Source organism: Furipterus horrens, unplaced genomic scaffold (assembly GCF_987537825.1).
Source record: "Furipterus horrens unplaced genomic scaffold, mFurHor1.1.pri manual_scaffold_15, whole genome shotgun sequence".
Lineage (NCBI taxonomy): Eukaryota > Metazoa > Chordata > Mammalia > Chiroptera > Furipteridae > Furipterus > Furipterus horrens.
In genome coordinates, this window is record NW_028327185.1 from 17,635,570 (window position 1) to 17,657,113 (window position 21,544).

Consider the following 21,544-nt stretch of genomic DNA (forward strand, 5'->3'; position numbering starts at 1 on the left):
GGTAACATTGCTTAATAAAATTATACAGGTTTGAGTTCTTTAACCTGAATAATATTGATGAATTTACATCTCAGGGACAATTCAAATCAGGAATACAGTAGTCCCTCTCTATATCGCGGTTCACTTATCGTGGCCTCACTGTATCGTGGGATTTTTTAAAATATTGTATTTAATTATTTATCGTGGATTTTTCACTATATCGAGGGATTTTGTAGTACTATATACATATGTTGTTAAAGTTACGTAGGTTTAAGAGTGTAGAATATGTTTAAGAACAAAAGCAGGGTTTATAAAAGTGTGGAAAAGGTTAATAAGGGACTGGGAACGGTTTATAAGTGTGTGGGAAGGGTTTATAAAGCCTTAAAATATATATAAATACTAAAATAAATGTAAGGTTCCTACTTTGCAGATTTTCACTTATCGTAGTGGTGGTGGGGTGTCTAGAACATAATACCTGCGATAAGTGAGGGATCACTGTATCTGGGAAGATTGTGGCAGGTGGTCAGCACTGGGCATGGGAGTTTTGAGGTTATATCACTATGAAGGGCACTTCTGAGGTTCAGTAGAGGCAACTCACCACAGATGGAACTGTTATAAGTCCAACTGTCCCCTCCCATTAATGCCAGCCCACAGCAGGACCGGCAGCACTCTTGAATGTCTTCTTTTTACTGTAGCCTCTCTATGAATGTACTTCAATTAGTGGGAAAAAAAAGAGTTCTGATGATCCAATTTCAGTGTTTAATGTGTTGGTTCTATTTAAGCCATTATTATTTTGTTCTTTTCTCTCCTAATTGGGTATTTTTACCCCCATTAAAATATTTTAGCAAAAGGAAAATTGGACAATTAGATTATTAAAAAGAGTCTGTTGTGTAAAGATCCAATGTCTCATCGACAGTGTGTCTGACAACAGGGGCAGCTACAGCGACCCGGCGGTAGCGATACCGAAGCCATATTCACGTGCTGCTGCAAATATGCAGCTGTTCGCGCTGTACAACATAGGCAAGGAAAAAGCCCTAAGGGTGTCTGTCACGAAAACATTACACCCGTAAATGACAGCCACGGTGCTGTACAGAACCAGGGCCGAGGACAGAGTGCCACTCACCCCATTACCTATAAAAACACAGACCCGTGCGCATGCGCATGTAGCTGCAAATGGGCATGGCTAAGGAAAGTAAATGAAGGTAGGAGCAGCGGCAAGGAGGGGTTATATATGTACCAGCTGCCTAGGGGAACGAGGGGGTAGAGTTTAGAGGCCGGGACTGTGTAGCGTTAGCCGGAGGAGTTTCTGTTTCTGCAGGCTTCGTAATCTGCAAAATGAAATTAGTCCTCAGGGTCTACCACACTGCCAGTTAAATCTCATTTCCCAAAAGACGTATCAAATTTACCAAAAAGTTGCAAAAATAATCCTCATATTCCTTACCCAGACTCCTATTTTGCCATATTTGTGTTATTGTCCTCTATTTTTTTCCAAACGTTTGAGAGTAGTTTGTGTGTCTCATGTCCCTTTAACCTTTGAACTTCAATTCCTATTTCGTAAGAATACGAATCCCCTATGTAAGCATAGCACGGTGACCGAAATCAGAACATCTAACACTGTACCGTCTGTCGCAAAACCCGAACAGGTCATGCTGTGCCATTGCATTATCTACAGCCGCAGTCAGTGTGTTCACCGCCCCACTCATGTGCTCACAGCATCTTTTGTCTCTAGTACAGGCTCACGTATCACATTGAATTGTCATGTCTCCTTAGGTCCGGTAATCTGGAACACTTCCTCACCTTCAATGGTCTTTCCCAATAGTAACATTTCTGAAGAATACAAAGCAGTTGTTTGACAGAATGGTCCTCATTTTGTTTCCCAGTATTTATTCATGAGTAGATTCAAGATATGTATCCTTGGCCAGAGTACTAAAATGGTGATGTTAGGTTCTTCCCAGAGCACCTCTGCAGACGCAGGCTAACCGTCTGCCCCCCACGAGTGATGCTAATTTCAATCACCTGGCCAAAGTGTTGTCCAGTTTCCACTATATAGTTACTAAGCTCCCTTTGCAACTAATAGGTATTGTATTGAAAGATATTTGAAGACCTGATAAATATCCTCTTTCTCATCAGCCCCCTGCCACTTACACTTTAGTATCCATGGATGAGTCTCCTCCAACCAGACTGCACCGTGACACAGTTGCCAAGTGGTGATTTTCAACTTTACTCTTCCTTTCACATTTGTGATTTGGCATTCTGCTAAAAGGAAGAGCTTACCTCCACCATTTATTTACCTGTGTATTATCAGCATGTGTGCATAGGTTCCTATCTTATTCTATCTTTGTTTTGATACCTGTATGTCATAGATTTAGCCAGTGGGGGCCTTTCAGACTGGTTTCTGTGATCTTTTAACAGCCCCACTCCATTTTTACTCTTCCTAACTTTCTACTACAAGATATTCTAGGCTCCACTAGCACCTTCTATGGCTAGTCATAGAATCAATAGTTTCTCCAAGGAAAACTTCTGATAGTAAAGAATGTATTTAGAATCCAAGACCTGGTTGTAAGATGTGCTCCTTGATACCAGGATATCATTGCTCTGGGCCCTTTCAGTGGACAGATCTAAGGAACATGTGGTTTAAGTATTAGTTTATATGTGCACATATAGGTGAGCATAGATATGTGTATGTATATATATATATCTACATATGGAATAATGAGTTTATACTGTTATCTCTAAATCCTAATCCAAAGGAATCTTCCTACCTTCCCTTGTTCCATATTGTATCTCCGTACTTCCACAGTGAAAACCTGAGATCCCCAAATGATACATTTTCTAATTTGCTCAATCACACAATATGCATAAAATAATTTAACTGGTACACCCATAACACTACTAAAAAAAGAGTTTAGAAATTGTTTGTGGTCCTTTTATTCTCTAGGCTGGAGGTATATATAGCTCAAGCACTTTGTTTGGAAATTATGAATTAGTTCTTTTACCCCCTTTCAGTGTTATTTGTTTGCACTATAGTTGGGGTCAAGTATTTCGGCTTGGCTCCAATTTTTATGTCCCCAACCCCCTCACCATTTCTGAGGACTTTATGTTACTTTTTGAATATTAACATGTTTTCAAAAGTCAAACTTAGAAAAAGAGTATACTCAGGGAAGTGGGGCTCTTTGTACCCCGTCTACCTTTTCTTCCCACCCCTTACAGGTAACCGATTTCATTGCTGTCTGGTTTATGATTATTGTGTATGTGTGTACGTGAGTGTGTGTAGCTTGCCGAAATAAAGAGATATTGTATGTTTTATTTTTCTTTCTTACACAAAATTAGCATACAGTATATACTCTATTGCACTTCACCTTTTTCATTTAATAACATATCCTGGAAATCACTCTATATCTCGTCACAGAAATCTTCCTTATTCCTCTTTGTAGTCTTGCCAACAGAGTGTTCTGTCAGGCTTTTGAACTTTTGCCAATTTGTTGCAACAGCAGGGTGGGGATGGGGGGAGTGAACAGTTATCTCTGTAGTTTTAACTGGTGACTCCAGTATAAGTGAAGTTTAATGTCTTCTCATGTGTTTATGGACGCTTAGAATCTTTACTGTGAATTGTCCGTTTACGTGTTTGCCTATCTCAGTGTTTAAGTTCTTTATGTGTTAAGGATATTATCCCTTTCATGCATGATGCGTGTGGATATAATTTCTTCCTTTTAGTCATGTCTTCTTAAAATTGTGGTAAAATATATGTAACATAAAAGTTACCATTTGAACCATTTTAAGTGTACAGTTTAGTGACATTAAGTACATTCACATTGTTCTGCGACCATCGCCACCACCCACCTCCAGAACTTTGCATCACAAACTGAAGCTCTGTACCAATGAAACACTAATTCCCAACTTCTCCCTCCCCGACAACCACTGCTGTATTTTCTGTCGCTATGAATCTGACGACTCTGGGTGCCTCATAACAACGAAATCAAACAATATTTGTCCATTTGTGACTGGTTTTTTTCACTTAACATCATGCCCTCAAGGTTCATCTCTGTGTAACATGAGGCAGAATTTCTTTTTAAGGCTGAACAATATTCCGTATTGAATGAATATATCACAGTTTATTCAACCATTCAGCCACTGCCAGCTACTGTGTCACTTCTGCCTTTTGACTACTGTGACTGATGGTGCCAGGGACATGGGTGTACTAATATCTGTCTGAGTCTCTGCCTTCAGCACTTTTAGGTACATACCCAGGCGTGGAATTACTGGGCCATATTGCAAATCTCTGTTTAATCTTCTGAGGAACAGCTATCCTGTTTGCCACGTGGCTGCACCATTTTACATTCCTGCCAGCACTGCAAAAGGGTTCCAATTTCTCAACCTGCTTTTCAACATTTGTTATATTCTTTTTTTTTTTTTTAAATAAACAGCCATACTAATGGGTGTGAAGTGATAGCTCATTCTTTGTTTGTTTTTCTTTCCATAATTAATGTCAGAGGTAAATTCTAGTTTGCTTTCATAGATTTTAATGGCTGTCATAAAGCCTACTTTTTATCCTTGCATTTTTTTTTTCCTTACATTTCCCGATGTTACATCCTCCCTCTATCACGTCTACAAACTACAGTGGCTTCAGATCTGCTGCCAGGCACAATGGAAATAGACTTCCATCGACTGTATTTCTACCTCCAATGTTGTACTAAATTTAAACCCATCACACTTCCCTTATTCCATATAATTTATAAAATTTCATTCCTCAGGCCATTCTTGATACACAAGTGATGTACCTTCACCAGGAGTTGAAACTTTGGCAAGCAATTGTCCTTCTTTGTCTTAGTTAGTGCTCCGGCTTGTTCTACTTAGTTTGATATCAGGAACACAGCTCCTGCTTTTTAGAGTTGGGTTTTCTTTTCTGACCAAATTTGAAAATCTCCTAATAAGTAAATTAAGTCCATCTGTAAATTGATATACTGACTGGTTTGGTCTCAACTCTGTCATATTATATTCTGTTACAATTAATGAATGTATTATGCTCTACTTATTGTGTTACTATTCTTCACTAATTTAAAATAGTTTTCTTAGGGTTTTGGGATAGGGTTTCCAATACTTTAGAAATTTATATTTTGCTTTGGTGTAGTTTTTATATTTTTATATTATCCTTAATCCCTTCTTTGTCTCTTAACTTTTAATTTCTGTTCTGTCCCTTTTCTGTGGTCTCCGTGGACTCCCACATGCTGCCTATTTAACAATTCTGTTTTCCTTTTTCTCTCCCCCTCTCCTTCACTTGTTTGTAGTTGTACCTGTTCTAAATTCTCAGGAAGTATAATGTGGAAGTAGTGTTCTTCCACCAATTAAATGCATAAATGCTCTCATTCATTTTGCTGGTTTCTTCGCTTACCTCTTGGTTGGGGAAGCTCATTCTCTAGGAAGGAAATATGACTTTCTCTGAAAATTTTCCCTCTGTTCACATCTGTCTGTCTATAACCTTGATCCCTGAAGTTTGGACACAAAAATCCTTGGCTAGTATTTTCTTTCTTTGAGTTTCTTGTAAATTATGCTCCACTGTTACCTTGCTTTCTCTGTTGTTACAAAGTCTGATGGCAGCCTAAATTACCTCCATAAGCAATTTGATCTTTTTGTCTTTAAAACCGAGTACTTTTACTCAGATATATTTTGGAGTTGATTGTTCCAGGTCAGCTTCCCAAAGTATGTGGAAGTTACTTTAGATATGTAATTTAAATTTTCTCTTATTTCTGGGTTATTTGATGGGATTATAGCTTTTTTCAGTTTTATTGAGATGTAACTGACATACAACACTGTGTAAGTTTGAGGTGTACAGCATCATGACCTATCATATATTGTGAAAAGATTACCACAATAGCCATCATCTCATATAGACATATTTTTAAATGTTTTTTTTCCCTTTGTGGTGATAATTCAGGATCTACTGTCTTAATTTTCATATAGTGTTACATATACAGCAGTGTTAACTATAATCATCATGTTGTACATTACATCTGGGATTATAATTCTCTGTCACTGTTTGGAAACGCCAATTATATGTATTTTGGTTCTTCTTTCCTTTCACATCTACCACTTTTTTAAAAAGCAACTTTTTACTTCTTTATTTATCTTATTTTTACTTTCTTATTTTATTGCCATTCTTTAAGGTTCTTTTATATATATATGTTTGAATATATACTCCCTTGGGCACCTTGTAGTCATTCTTTGTTTCTGGGATAATTTTATCTTTATTTTTTAATTTATTTCCTGAATTTGATCAACACTGTTGCATTTCTTCTGAATTTTTGTCTAGTCTTTCCTCAGTTGCTGTATTTTTGATTCTAGTAGCATACATGTATGTGTATGTATGTTTGTATGTCCAAATACATACTTCGTCCAGTTTGATAGTTTGATATGTGGTGTCACAGTTTTCTTCTGCTTCTGTGTTTTATTGGGGGGCGGGTAGAGATCACCAGCTGAAATGTTACAATTCATTTTTTTCATCATAAGAAATGTGGTTAATTTCCCGTTTTCTTTTTACAATAGCTTTGTATGCAGCTGATTTGATGTTTTTGTTATCAAGCATTTTGACACAGGGTTCCTGGTTCACGAATGTTCTTATCTGCATGCTCAAGTACAGTTTTTTTGTAGATAACAGTGGCTGGGGGAGGGAGGCACCATCTTTTATTTCTGCAGTATCTTTAATTTTCCCTCCTTACTTCCTTCTTTTCCTTCTCTGCCAGGCCTCCAGAGGACATCACCCTTTCTCTATTTCTCTGACTTTTCCCAGAATCAAGGCTTCTTCAAGGCTGCCACCTCCTGTCCTGTTCTCTTTCAAACCTCTTTTCTGAATCAAATACCAGGCCTGTGTTCAGTTTTTAGTTCTTGGTGGACTTTCTCTTTATAGAGGGATTTAAGCCTGGGCTTCACTTAAGTCCTTGGCAACAGTGGAAGGGAGCTCCGTTGGAATTTGGTGTCCTTTCTTCTTCTTAAGAAGTAATTTGAAGTTCAGTTTATGGCATTTCCTCTCCTAGTAGCGCTGAAGCTTGTTTGCTTGTATTCTGTTGAGGATGTGAGGAGATTTAGATTCAGGCAGCTGTCATTATCCTTTAGACCTGGGAGCTCCTGAAATCACTTTTAAAATATCAAGTGCTAAGTAACATTTTCTTTTTTCGTTTCTAGGAACACTGGAAACTTTGTGGTTAGAAGCGCATCATCAGGGGTCCGTAGATTCTGTTACAAGACAGATCTGTCTCCTTGCATCTTTAAAGATGTTGCGTGGGCTAACTCTTCTTTCTTCTTTTAAGAAGGCAATCAATTTAAAAGATTCTAAAATATATATTGTTTCCCTTCTTCTCATTTCATGTTTACGTCAAACAAAGCAAAACGAAACAAAACCCTGCTATTAAGCGCTGTGTTCATTTCCAGAAAAATGTTCCCTTGGAGACCTCTCAGTTTCTACCTCTAAGACCCACCTCTGCCTAAATAAATAAATGACACCTGGGGATCATGGACGTTTCGCTATAAGATCAGTCAGAAAACTGCAGCGAGCAGTAGCGAGGTCGGGTCCAGGAGGGGATTGCAGCAAGAGTCAGATTGTTGGGCCACTAAAAGGGACCCTTTTAAGGGTCTCAGGTGGTTCCGAAGAACGAGTCGATAATGTTTGCAGGGTAGCAGAGGCAGCAGTGACCGAGCGTCCCTCCTGCGCGTGCACGTGCGTAAGAGCGTGGGTGCGCGCGCTCCTCGGTGGTCCACGCAGCCACCTGTCACTCATGGGGGGTGGAGGGGTTCGCGGGAGGACGCAGAGGAGGCGGGGAGGCTGGCTCGCCGCAGCCTTGGAGACGCGCTAATCCCCTCTCCTCCGCCCTCGCCCCGCCGCCGCCGCCCGCTGATTGGTCGCCCTTTGCTCCCTGACCCCCTGGCCGCCTCCGGAGCCACCGCTTCCTGCTCAGGGACCGGGCGACTGTCCCGGCCCGGGGCGGAGCTCTGCGCCCAGCGCGCCGCCGTTGCGGGAGCGGGAGCGCGCTCGGAGGAGGAGCCGCGCCGCGCCCTTCCCCTTCCTCCGCTCCGCCCCGGCGCGCCGCGCCCGCCCGCCCGCCGGCCCCAGGCAGCACTCGCTAGCAGCGGCGCCGCGGCCGGCGGCCGAGTGGGGAGAATGCGGCGGCGCTCGCGGATGCTGCTCTGCTTCGCCTTCCTGTGGGTGCTGGGCATCGCCTACTACATGTACTCCGGGGGCAGCTCCGCGCTGGCTGCGGGCGCGGGCGGCGGTGCCGGCAGGAAGGTGAGTGGGCGCCCGCTCGCGGCCCGGCCCCCCGAACCCGGACTCCCTGCCACCCCCGCGCCTGGCCTTCCCGACGCCGGCGCTGCCCGGAGCCCCCGCTCGGACGTGGCCGCCGGGTACCGAGGGTGGGGGCTCCCCGCTCCTCCTGATCTCTTCTATCCGGACCTCGGCTTGGGCCCCTTGTTCCGGGCCTCCCGCGGAGTCCCCGGGGCAGCGGGCGCACCGGTCCCTCCGCGCTCGCCGGGCTCGGAAGAGGGCCACCCGGCTCAGCCCTGCTGGGCTGGGGACCGCGGATGCCTTTCTTGTCGCCTCCCTTCCCCCTCTGTAGACGTCCCCTCTGCTCCGCATAATTTAAGTTGAGTCTTGTCCGGCAGCCGAAGCCCCATCCCCTGCGGTGGGAAGTTTAGGGGTGCGGGTGCTAGGAAACACAAAAGGGGGTGGGGAGGAGGGGAGGGAGAGGCAGCTGCCTTTCCAGCGTGTCATGTACAGTAGGAGAGAGCAGTCCAAGTTTCTTTTCAGCCCTTTGATACAAGCCGCTGCAAATCCTACCCCCTTCCCCCGTGTCACCCCGCCTGAGGAGGGGGCGCAGTTCTGGACTCTGCCCGTTTCTCTGCCCATTCCTCTGGCGGCGGGGGACGCAGCCAGCCCGGTGTCGTATAAAACGGACCCCTCTGGGCGGGAGTAAGCGGAGGCCACCTTGCCTCTGCGCTCCGAGTGAGGCCAGCCACCGCCATGCCCCGACCTTCCCCTCCCGGGCCCCGCGTTACACTCTCTGCTCCACTTGGCCTCAGCCCTCCCGCGCTGCGTGCACTAGCCCCATCCCCCTGTTACGCCGTAGCCCCTCTTTTAGGAGTGTTTTCGACAGGCCCCAAGGGCCGAGTTATTAGGCCGTGGGGACCGTGTAAGGCGCTCGGGACGGCCCAGCGTTTCGGGAGGGAAACTGAGCGCCCAGAGAAGCCTGAACGGCGCAGTTCTGCGGCCGTGCGCCGGCTGGGGCCAGCAGGGTTCTGGGCTGTGCACATGCTGCCCGTTGGTGGTTGTGGTGTTGGGTGGTTAATAGGTTTTGAAAGCAGCGTTATCTTTTCCAAGATCCTGTAACCCCCGTTCCTGTGACGTTTAGTGTCATCACCAAGCCAGGAAATCCTGAGTTAATGGAGGTGGGCCATGGGTTGGGCTGGAACCAGGGAATGGTATCCGGAAACAAGCCAAACGGCGTAACTGCAGATGAACAGACTTTATTTAGCCTTCAAGGCCAACCTGTCAGTGTCAGCGTTGAGGTTGGCTGCCTCGGAGGTTCCTTCCTCCCTCCATTCATTTGTTCGTTCGATCGTTCACTGATTCTTAGCTGAAGGTATTAGATGGAAGTAGTGCCTTACTTGATGCTTGGAAAATGTCATGGGTTTGCTTTATCTAGCGAGGCAGAAATGAAAATAGTTTTTCCATGTGCTGAATTGGCCTGGCTTGGTTCTGTGCTGACAGTATACTCCTAGCCATTCTCTCTCTCTGTCTCTGTCTCTGTCTCTCTGTCGGTCTCTCTCTCTCTCCTAGAGAGGGAAAAACAGGGGGAGAAAAACATTGATGTGAGAGAGAAACATCCCCCGACTTGGACCAAGCCCACAAGTTAGGCATGTGCCCTGACTGGCAATCGAACCAGCGACCTCTTGCTTTGTGGGGTGACACCTACCCAGCTGAGCCACACTAGTTGGAGCTCTCTCTCTCTTTTCATGCCAAAAACTGTTGTGTATGTACACGAAGTCTCCATTTATTTTCGAATGTTAAAGTCGGTGCTCCCCATAGAAGCAGAGCAGCAGCTGCCATAGTGAAAACTACGGTCATGTAAAACCAGAATTATTTCAGAACTGCTTGCCTGTAAACTGTGCCCTGGCAGGGCCACATAGCCCGGTATGCTGGTGAGACCTGGCAGACCTTTCTGTGTTTCCTGCATAAGAAAACCAAACAAATAAGCTCGGCTTGCCGTTTCTCCTTCCCTTGGTTTGCCACTTCCATTAGCGCACGTGGTTAGAAACAGCAAGTGTGGCCTTAGCCTCTGCAGAGGCTGGATTCCCTCCTGGGTGGGCTTCCGCTGTGGGGGGTGCTTGAGGGGTTCTTCCATGTTGACCTCTGAAGTGTGATCTTTCATTAAAAAAAAAAAAAAATCCAGGAACTTCTTGTGGACTGGCAGTAGGAAGGTACAAAGACCATGCAGAAAAAAGTGTGGGAAATGAATGATTATATATGCATTGGTGATTTGGGATTCTCTTCTTTATGTCAACCAACCGTAAGATTTAATTCAGGCCCTAGAATGGCTTCGTGATTTGTGGGTTGAGGAAGAGGTGTATAAATGCAGTAGCTTTTGAAATTGCAGGAAGAAGACTCATGAACTCAGTGTGGCGGACGCTATGCTGCTGTAAAAGTGGAAGTCCTGAGGCTTTCTGGAGGGGTGAATAGAACCCTGCTGGCCTGCAGTTAATGATCTGGAGTCTAAAACTGTGCAGTCTTTCCTTCTGAATTGTTTCCATGGATTTAAAGACGAGAAAATCTCTTCAAATTTAGTTCCTCCTCATGATAAAAGGAAATAGGTAGTATTTTAGCTTGTGAAGTATGGACATAAAAGGGTAATGTGGCGCACATGTACAGGCAGAATTTAACTACTAGCGATAGTATTTTAGGTGTCAGTGGACTTATATTTCTTCTCTTGTTTCTTACTATTCAAGTAGAGGCTCTGATTCCATATTTAGCTGGTTTGTCTGTACCCTGAGTTTTTCAGAGGGCACCAGGCTTCACTCTTAGACTTAGTGGGGGGTTGCCTGTCTAGGATTTCTGCTGATTCAGCACCCTTGTCCAGGCTCCTCACTGTGTCCTGCCTGGTAAATAACTCATCTCCATGTGGCAAAACCCAGAAAGCAACTCACCTCGGGTTGCAGATTTAATACACTAAACAGGAGCCCGTGCTGAAAACCAGCCCAGAATTTGCTGCCCTACCTGGGACCCAAGGCTGGGCTTCTGGAGGTGTGTTCAATCAATTCATGCAGCATGCTGTTTAAAGTTCTATTGATTCACATATGTATAGATCCCTCCACTTCCCATAGTTTGCTTTTTCCCTGTAAATTGATGATTTGCACTTCAAGAGTGCCTTTCCTTTGAGCATCTAAATGCTTTAAATTTTTAATCATGTTAAGTCCCCTCCCCTGGGCCTTGGGATGTTGGCGGTGGACGCAGAGGAATTTCTGGTCAAATGAACCTGCTTCTGGGTAAAATGTGGCTGTTTAGGATGGAAAGGGGAGGGCTTTCCAGCCTGTGAAGAGTGATCTCTACTGAAAGAGAGTGTGACCGGTCTCCGACCCCTGACTGTGCTCCCCCCATCTTTGGGAGGTGAGGGAAAGTGAAAGCAGGAGTGTGTGCGGAGGATCCAGGCAGCCCATTCCTGTTCCAGCAGCCTTGCTCAATGGGAGCAAGGGGGTCCCAGGGCGGAGGACCCTGGGCAGGAACTTGTAGGAGGCACTGAGGATGGGGGGCCCTCTCCTTGGACTGGTGAGGGGCCTCACTTGGCTGGAGCATGGTACATGTATGTATAGGGGAGCATTAGGGTATAAAATTGGGGAAGGAGTTTGGGACTAAACTGCACTTTACTTCAAATGCCAAGCTAACTTTCTGGTGTTTCAGTTGGTCCATCATAGGGAACTAGTAATGGTTTTTGAACTGGATAGTGGACTTTCAAATAAAGGGGAATGGCACAAATCTGTTTATTGGCATTGAGTGAGGGTGATGTTCTACTCCTTTCTGCTTGGCAACCTTTACTAATTTGCTGATCCCCTCAGTTTCCTCCTTATGTTTTCCTTGTGGCAGAGACTAACTGCCATTAGCAGGCCGGGGCAAATAGTAGATGCTGAATAAATTGTGTGGGGAGGGAGAGAGAAATAGGAAAAGGAAAGCCTAAATATGCCCTTGAAAATACAGTGAACTAGGAATCATGTGTGTCTTCCTGGTTTCTGGAGAACTGTTCATGTGTTTCTTTTTTTCAATCCCTCATCTATTCCTCCAAGATTTGGTTGGTTCGTCAGGGCCTTGAATGATACTAGGACTGCCGTTCTGTGAAGTGGTCCAGACACCATGCCAGTTCTTGTACCCACTGTGGTGACAGAGTGGGGTTCCCGTCAGTGGGCAGCCAGCAGGACAGTGGGCTGAGGACTCATCTCTCTCTCTGCGTTGGGTGTGTAGACCCTGGGTGTCACTGTGGACGTGTCCCTAAGTGGCAGTCTCCCATGGTGAGACTGGGTTCTCCTGTCCCTACGGCCTTGCTTCTGCTGGCAGGGGAGGTGGCTGTCATCACTCAAGAGTGCATGGTTTGAGGTTGAACACGCGGCTGCCACGCGCTTTAATGGGCATCAGCAGATCAGTGAGCGTGCCTGTGGGTGGATGCGAAGGTGGTGGTGGTGGGGGGCTGCACCACACACCAGCAACAATCAGTTTGGAGTTTAAAGAAATTCCATTTGAGATGAGAGTTGGAGGTTGAGGTGAGGCGGGCAGGAACAGGGAAGACACTGGATAGCCAGAGACTGACGAACTGGCATTGTGATGTGATACAAACTTTTCTCTAAAGAAAACCGGGTTTTCTGCATTCTGGAGTCATGCCGTGGCTTCCTCCGGGTGCTGGGTGCTCAGACATAATGGAAACTGATTGTAACTGATAAACAGTGCAGCAGTAACAAGCTCTCTGCTTAACCCTCCAGCAGATACGAGAGAGAGGCTGCTGTACCCAGCAAGCAGTGGGGTCAGCTTGCTCGGCCTCTGGCGGATCTTGGGGTGGCTGGGAGAGGCCCAGGAAGCTGTTGAAGGTTGTGTGGAGGCTCAGGCCCTCTACAAATCTCTCTGCTCCCAGAGAGTGGTGGGTGTCCTGTCTGGATCAGAGGAAGTGGTCAGAAAAATGGCTAGGGCTGGGGAGACATACACTTATATGTGTATGTAGTTTCTCACCGCTACCGTTCATGTTCTTAGATCCTGTGGGAGAAGGAGGTCAGTCTGAGAAGACATCAATATCAAAGCAGGCAGTGCGGTGCTGCCTGACGTGTAGCAGATCCGGGTGGTTGGCCTACGGAAGGAGGGGCCGGGGCTGCTGGGGCAGAGGCGCAGGCACATGCAGGAGCTGACCCTGGGGTCCTGGCCGAGGTCCAGGGAAGCAGGCTAGGTATCCCCAGAAAACATCTGTGATGTCCCCCAGCTGGCCCAGTGGAATTCATGGGTGAACCTGGCTGAACACGCCCCCACCCCATTTTTCTCCCGTGAACCCTCTTCTGGAAAGTGTGTTTGCATGGATGCTGCTGAGACCTACAAGCCTGTGGATATCCGGAGGAGAAACACTCGTGCAGCCACACAGATTAGAACAGGGTGGAACTTTGATACTGGCTGTAAATAAATTCCACTCTCTCTAGACATCATAGTGCCCTGCGCCCCCAGCTGCCCTGGTCTTCCCTTGGGATTCCTTCTCTGTGATCAGGAACTAAGGAGCTGAAGCCTGTCACCTCAGGGGCCTCTCAGACCCTGCCTCATACCCATGCTCATTGAGGGTCAGTCCAGTGACTGCCAGGGGATTGAGGGAGATGTCACCCGGGTCTCATTTCCATGACCTGAAAGGTCCCCTTTCTCCTGGAGGGAGTCTTTGATTCTGTGTTGCTCCTGGTGATCCTTGGTCCACCATTGTGGTCTTGGAGTCTTGCATCCAGGCTGCCTGATAGCGAGGTTTCTTAGGGGGGAACTCGGGGCACTTCCATGAAGAACCACCTGGTGCCTTCCAGCATAGGCTGGGCTGGCGAGGAGTCCTCCTCCAGCGAGAATGATACTGAATATGCTGGCCCTTGCTCTCCAGCCATCGCATGCCCACAGAGTAGAACTTGATCTTGCTCTCCTGGCTGATGTGAGGAGTCTGATCTTTGGCCATGTGTTTGACCTGACCGATTAATGCAGGGGCGGAGGTACCAGGAAATTTCTGTCCAGCTCACCTGGCCAGTCTAGGGAACTTGTGTCTTTCTCCTTTCTGACCATGTGCCCATTTCTGGGAAACTAAAGCCTGCTTCAGGAGCTAACAAGTCCCCTTCTCTCCTGTGATGCCCTGCCCCAGGCAGGTGGCTCTCTGCCCCTGCTCCACACTGCCTCCCCAGGACCGGGGAGACACTTGGCATTTTCTAATTTAGTCATAGCCAGTAATGTGGGCCTGGGAAATGGGTTATCTTACGTGGGTTTCTTAGCATTTGCAACATGGATGGCAGTGATTCATTGTGTTTGGATTTGAAAGAAACCCCAAGTGGTCACATAATCTAGTTCTTGGGCTTGCACTGGGAAAGCTTTTCTTGACATTGGGAGTTATGTGCACCATGCCCCTGTCACGAAGCCACTGCGGAGGGGTGACTGTCCAGATGTAAAGTGGCCTGGTCATTCGTGGCCCAGCCTGCCTTGTTGGGCCACCTGCCCCAGGGACTATCCCTTCACCTCTGCCCTTCTGTGGTCTCTCTCAGTTCTGTCCTGCCTGCCATGTGTCCTGCCAGTGTTCGTGGTTTCTTGCTGGGGAACCGACCCTTTGGGAGGTGGATAGGCCAGGACAGCTGGGGATAGAGCTGCCAAATTTCCAGAGCTCAAATCAGGACTCACATTTTGGCAGGGACGGGTACTTGGGGGCAGTGGTGGCTCTAGTTCTGGGTTCGCCACCTTGACCCAGTTGACACTTTGAGCTGGATAATCATGTGGGGCTGCCCTGTGTTATAGGACAGTAGCAGCTTCCCTGACCTCCGGCTAGATGCTGGAGTCCCCCCCACATCAGCTGTGACAACTGACAGTGTCCCCGGCATTGCCAAGTGACCCCTGGGAGGCAGACTCACCCCTGATTAAGAACCACTGCTGCAGTCGGTCAGTGTGTTAACTCAGATTTCTTTTTTCCTCCCTGGCACCTTTATGGTTAGACCTTCACAGACAAGGCTGGGCTCTCCGGGGCCTGGGAAAGAGTTTGAACTGAGTAAGCATACTGTTAGCCCCCACTGTGTGCAGGCACAGTCCTAGTGCTTTACAGATATGCACTCACTGCCCTTTCACTGATGAAGACTGAAGCACAGAGAGATTAAGTAACTTTCCCAAGGCTCCAGAGCTAGTAGCGGATGGCAGAGCAGGGGTTTTCTAGAGGGGAGATCTCTCCCCTGGGTCTTCAGAGACAGTGGCCTTATTTGCAGCTTGTGGGTGTGTGCCAGCCGCTGGTGTGGCCGTGGCTTGCTCTCGACGCCCGGGCTGCCCGCGCCCGCTCCTTCGGCAGTGCCTGCGTCCTGCGCTCCGTGCTGGCGCCTTCTGGGAAAACACCGGGAGCAGGTGGCCCAGGCGATGCTCTGGCAGTCTGTTCTGCTCTTTTCTTTTTTACCTTCTGCTCTGTGAAATGTTTCCTGTGCTCTGGTCCTTCCCGCCTCTGCCTGTCCGGAAGGCGGCAGGCCTCAGCTGCCCCGTCGGGAGCAGAAAGGAAGCAGGCCGGTCCCTTTCATGCCTTCTTTCAAGGAGTATTTCTTGGGCTCCTCCTATGTGCCAGGCACTATTTGGGATACAGCAGTGAATGTAACAAATGCACCTGCATTCGCAGGACTTCCCTTCTGTGGGGGGTAAGACAAAAACACGACTGATGAGGGAATTGTAAAGTGTGACAAAAGGTGCTAAATGCCGTGGAGAAAAATCAGAGCAGCGAAGAAGTTAGGGACTGGGTGGAGGGGTGGTTGCAGGGGGATTGCTGGTCCTGCAGGCTTCCTGGGCAGGGGAGCGGGAGCAGGTCTGACAGATGCGCAGGGGAGCTGGCTCCGCTCCAGCGCAGCCCCCGGGGCCGGCCGTGCCCTGCCTTTTGGCGAGCTCTGCCCTCCTCGGGTTCTTCTGTAAACACTTGAGCCAGTTTTCTTTCCCGAGGGCTGTTGCCTTTGGTTTGTCTTCCCCATCATGTGGGGCTCTTGGGTCTTGTATTCTTGCCCACAGGGTGTCCTGGGCAAAGTGCGTATTCATTTTAGCGAAGGTGGGTCCCGTCCTCCCGAAGCTCCTTCTCCCACTGCAGCCTGGGGCGGACTGAGGTACCTGCGGGTTAATTTGCTCATTGATGTAGTAGAAGGTGCTTGGGAGCAATCTTGTTGCGTGACTTCTGAGCTGATCTCCACGATGTGCTAAGTTAGGCTGGGGGAGCATCCATTGTCCGTCAATAGGCATGCCATTAAATCTCATCGCACTGCACATTTGTAGGGCTTTCCACACACATTATCACTTAATGAGAACTCCTCACTCGTCCTCATGCCCCCGCTAGGCACAGAATGTCCTCGTCATGTTATCCCTGCGTGTTACCATGGGCGCAGGGATGCTGATTTCTGCAGGAAACCGGAGGTCAGAAGCCTGCCTGGTCCCTCGGCTTTGGAGAGGCTGTTCTTGGCAGTGTGGACGACATCGAGGCGCTGTGATCTATCGTATTTGTGGAGAATAAAACGGGCATGTGACTTTACAGCCCACAGCCACTTTAGGGAGGTGGGATGGTGGGAAATACAGGTCCTCCTGGTTCTCAAGAGACAGCATCCAGCTGCTTTCCACAGAAGCTGTTGGCATTTATGAGGGTCATTAGAAGCTTTATGGGGTTATGTGCCATGCCTCTGGCAGGTTTCTGGACAGAACAGCTGGAACATTATATGGACGGATGCAAAGAAAAGGCGATTTTAAAGACCGTCAGATTCCAAAGCAGCTGCTGAAGTTTTTCGTGTGAGCTTCAGCGGCCAGCCGGGGGGTGAGCTCTCTTTTCCCTGAAAGTTGCTGCTTAGGAAAGACGACACCCTTCAAATGAAGGGTCTGTCTGAGCTGCCTCGCCGTGGGAGAGCCTGAGGAGCTGGTGTGGATTAAAGGCCTGCATGTTGCAGATGCCCGTGAATTAAGCACTCTGTTATCAGGATTTGGTGAGTGGGTGACTCTACTCTTGTGTCGGGAGGATTTGTATGGCAGTCCTGGATGATGAGCTGGTTGGCCCAGCGAGGGATGCCTTCCAGTCTCACCGTTTGGTCCTTCCTGCCTCCAGGGCTTTCCCATTGACCTAGATGTTGAGCTTTTGCTCTGTGACTTTCAGAAGGCTTACCCCCTTTTCCTGTCTTTCCATTTTCCACTTTCGCCCCTTCCTGGTCCCCTGAGTCGCAAAGCTCACTTACTTGTTTTACTTCCTGTCTCACTTGATGATCACTGATTCTTCTCGTGTCTGGAATACACCTTTCTTTCATCAAATCTAAGATGCCATTATTTGTAAGGCCATTATTTTACGTACCAATAGAGAGGAAAAACCACTGTTCATTGAACTGTGTCACAGTGGTTTCTTTATCAGCTAATGTTTTATTTTCTACAAATTAAAAAAACTCCTATAGGCTTAATTAAACATTGATTTTTCCATATATCAGTCTTGTGCGAAGACAAAAGGTAACTGTACCTGAAACACATGGGGTAGGTGTTCCTAAAACTTATTCTAAGTCATGCTCTCTGCCGCCAAGATCTTTGGTGATGCAGCATTTCCTAAAAATTCATAAATGGGCTAAGTGACCTTGGGTCTTGGCTCTTTAACAGAGCTTGGCTGGTATGTAGAGTTAGCCAACTTTTGATTTTTCTGTGAATGTTGCCTGACTCCCTAGTTCACCATCCACTGCTGTCCCACTTGGTTTGGTTTGTAGGGATGACAGGTACTTTACTGTTTCTGAGATTTTCTTCCAGGCCACTGACATGCATCCTGCAGACTTGACTGCTTATGTGCCGTGTCTGTGGCAGGTGCGTCGTGGCCCATGCCTGGCCCACCGCATGGTATAGCGTCTTCTACCATGGCATGCTTCCCAATTTCATGTTAAACTGTTGGGGGGAAAAGTATGTGTTAGAATTGAGTTACAGTGTTTCTTTTTCTCATGCATCAGATTACTCATCTCTCTGAGAACTCAGCCCCAGGCCTCCTGTCCCTGGCTAAGGAGAGTGGGGGCCCTTACTGAGACACGTTCATCTGCATCTGTTTGCTCCCACGCCCCAGAATCCACGGAAACAGAAGTACTTCCTGCTTTTTCTCTTTGAGAGATCAGCAGCCAAGGAGCATGAGCCCATCAGAAACGTTTATGAGCATTTTCTATCAGTGAGTTCCCCTGCTGAGTTCTGGGATCTGCAGTGGTGAACAGGACACATCCAAAAATACTTCAGTTTGTATCTACAAAAGATAAGAATTTTCAAAAAACATAACCCCAGTGTCATTATTGCCACTAATAAAGTTAACGATAGTGCCTTAAATTTCATCTGCTGTCCAGTTCCTACTCAACTTACTGTTAGTGATTTTTTAAAAGACTTTCTCTAGTTGGTTTGTTCAGTGATTGGGAGCTCCCTGCAGGAATTCCCCCTACACCGCCAGCCTGGGTGCCCTACAGTTCCACCCTGTTCTGACCATCTACCCAGAGATGGCATCAGATCCCACAGGTGAAGGGCCCAGTCCTCCAAGCCTGCCTCTGTTTTAGATGCCAATCACAAGTCCAGGTGGTCCCCTGTGCTTCTGTCACTCTGGCTATAAACCAGAAGTTTCCAGGATCCCTCTTTTGGCTCCATTACTTTGCTAGAGCTGCTCACAGGACTCAGGAAGCGATACAATGGGTGAGGTCCCAAATAAAGAAGCTTCTGTTCTCATGGAGCCTGGCGTGATGGCATGTAGACACTCTCTGAACCTTCTCCTTTGGGGTTTTGATGGAGGCTTCATTCCAGAGGCACAAGTGATTAAGTCATTGGCCATTGGCCATTGATTTGACCTCCAGCCCCTCCCCCTCCCCAGAATTCAGTGGGTGGGATTGAAAGTTCCAGCCCTCTATTCATGGTTGGTTCCCCTGGCAACTAGTCCCCCATCCTTAGGTGGTTTTCAGAAGTCACTTCCTCCACATGAACCCAGCTGTGGTAGAAAGGGGCTTGTTGTGAATAACAGGACACCCTCTCACCTTCTCCGCCTGAGTGATTTCAGGAACTGAGGACGAGACACCAAATATGACAAAAGAAGCTGCCATGGCCCTTCTCATTCAGGAAATTCCAAGTGTTCGGGAGCAGTGAGCCAGGAGCCGTGGATGATGTCCAAATACATAATTCTTACAAATCACAATACCGCAGCCAGTAAATACACGCACCCACACCCTCCGTCTCACGTGATTTAGGAACACCCCGTGGCGATGCTTTCCCAAGGATGCTTCGGAGTTGCCTAAGATCCTGAGTTGTCCCCCATGTCACCAGGAAGAGGTTCTTACGTTTGGTACCATTGCTCTATAAGGATTGTGCCAGTTCCTTGGAAGTGGCTGATTCGGGTGAACGTTTTGGCGCTGGGGTGTCGGTGTAGGTGGTTTGTGAGACCGCTGGCCCTCAGCCAGACTGCTCAGTGGCCCAGAGACCCTGTCGCCCACCACGGTTTGCTGTAGGTGCTTTATGTTGAGTACCCCGTTCTCATATAGCGCCTGGAGGGCAGCAGAAAGCCTGTCTCTGTCCAGTCTTTCTGCCAGCTTTGCTTCCACTGCCCTGGGCAGTTTTGCTTGTTCTCAGGAACAGTCGATTAGGAGCTGTGGGTGATTTGGGAAGGTAGGTGGGAGACCTCCAATAAACATATTATTTCTTTTTGTCTCTGCAACAGGATATCACTGCTAAAGCCTCACATTTTGCCTTGTATTGGTCAGTGAGAGATTTTCAACAGATATATGGTACGGCATATTTTCTGTGGGAGAGGTAATTCCTGGTACTTGAATTTCTATCAGCCTTGACACCGAATGACTGAAACCTCATGGAGCCGTTGCCGATGGGTCTTGATTTCAGCACGCCTGGGAGATGGGCAAGAACTGGCCACAGTCCCGGTTTTCAGTGGCCCCCGGTGTTGCGGACATGCCCCCAGGTCACGCAGGAGCACAGCTGGGGCTGGAACTGTAACGTTGCCCCACTTGCTAAAAACTGGCTTTGGAGCGGGTCCTGGTCTTTGAGCTCAGTTCCCGAGTCATCAGCAAGTCACAAATGGCAGGTTTCTCTGTGGTCGATGCTGATTGGTAACTTCTGGCCTGCAAAGTGCCTATTACTGGGGCCAGTGATCTGCCCCGTGGCCTTTGTTATTGCAAACTGCTGGTGGGGAGCCGGCGGGGCCTGGTCTGGGTTCTCGGGTGTTCTGAGCTCCAGGCCTGAGGCTGGGCAGCATTGAGGGCCACAGATTGGCCATCCGGGCCTCATCAACGGGCTTACAGAGGCAGCGGGGCCTCACTTGGGACCTCCGGTGTGGAGGGTGTCCGGGCTCTTCCTCCACCTGTACGTGGGTAGCTTCTAGGCTGCACACTGGTCGGCAGGAAGAAATAACGTGGGTCACTAAACATTTACCTCGGAAGATGTGAGTTGGGGCTCTTTTGTTTTCAAAAGGAAAGGAAGGGAGATCAAGTTTGCCCATCCCTGGGGATAAATCTGTCAGATGTCATTTTTATAGTAGTGTTTGTACTTCATACATGGTTTTGTAGTTTAAAGAGTGTTTTTTCCCTACCCTGTGGAGAGCACATGGTGGTGTTTTGCTTGAGCTGGCCCAGAGGGTATTTCTCATGATCTAATCAGCCTGATTTGTCATTCCGGCAGTGGAGAGCACTGGGCATCTGTACCCACGGCACCACGGTCGTTTGAAAGCGAAGCTTTCCTCAGTGCTGCAGGGTTTTGCACGGGGGAGGAAGGAGGAAGCTTCTGTGGAGGGCTGGTCTGTGCCCAGGGCCTGAGCTGCCTGCAGGGCTGAGTCTCCCCCGATTTCCAGGCAACAGTAGCTCTGCCCACTGAGCCACCGAGGTGCTGGTGTTGGCCGGCGAGTGCCGGGCCAGCTCAGTGGAGCCTCGTTGGGGCATTTGGAAAGCACCTTGCCTGGGCCTGGGCCTGGCCTTGTGGGTCAGCCCGGCAGACCCCGGCACTGGCGCAGGACAGCTCTTGGCGGGGCACTCGGGTCTGGGGCGACCGGGCCAAGGGGGTGTGTAACAGAGGGGCCGTGGGCCTGTGTTTGAATTCTGGCTTCTCCAGTTAGCTCTGTAAACGCAGGCAGGCGACTTAACCCCTCCGGGCCTCCGTTTCCTCATTTACCTACCATCGGGATGTTCAATGAAGAATAAATCAGAGCAGAGCTTGGTGCACATGTTAGTGCCAACAGCTGATGTTGACGTGAACTCTCGTGTTGTTTGAGCAGGAGGTTCTGCTCCCCGAGCTGAGTGGGGGCTCTCCTGCGTGGTTGGCATTCATGAGCCCAGCGGCTCCTGT

General features: G+C 48.1%; 1 protein-coding gene across 1 annotated transcript in view; it reads left to right on the plus strand.

Moving 5' to 3' along the window:
* Nucleotides 1-8,068: 8,068 nt before the first annotated feature.
* The window catches only part of LOC149992466 (polypeptide N-acetylgalactosaminyltransferase 2), a 167,394-nt gene continuing 153,918 nt past the window's right edge, over nt 8,069-21,544 (plus strand). Inside the window, exon 1 of the mRNA XM_090263268.1 lies at nt 8,069-8,254. Coding sequence (XP_090119394.1) covers nt 8,129-8,254 — 126 coding nt within the window. The 5' untranslated portion in view covers nt 8,069-8,128. The remainder of the gene's footprint in view (nt 8,255-21,544) is intronic.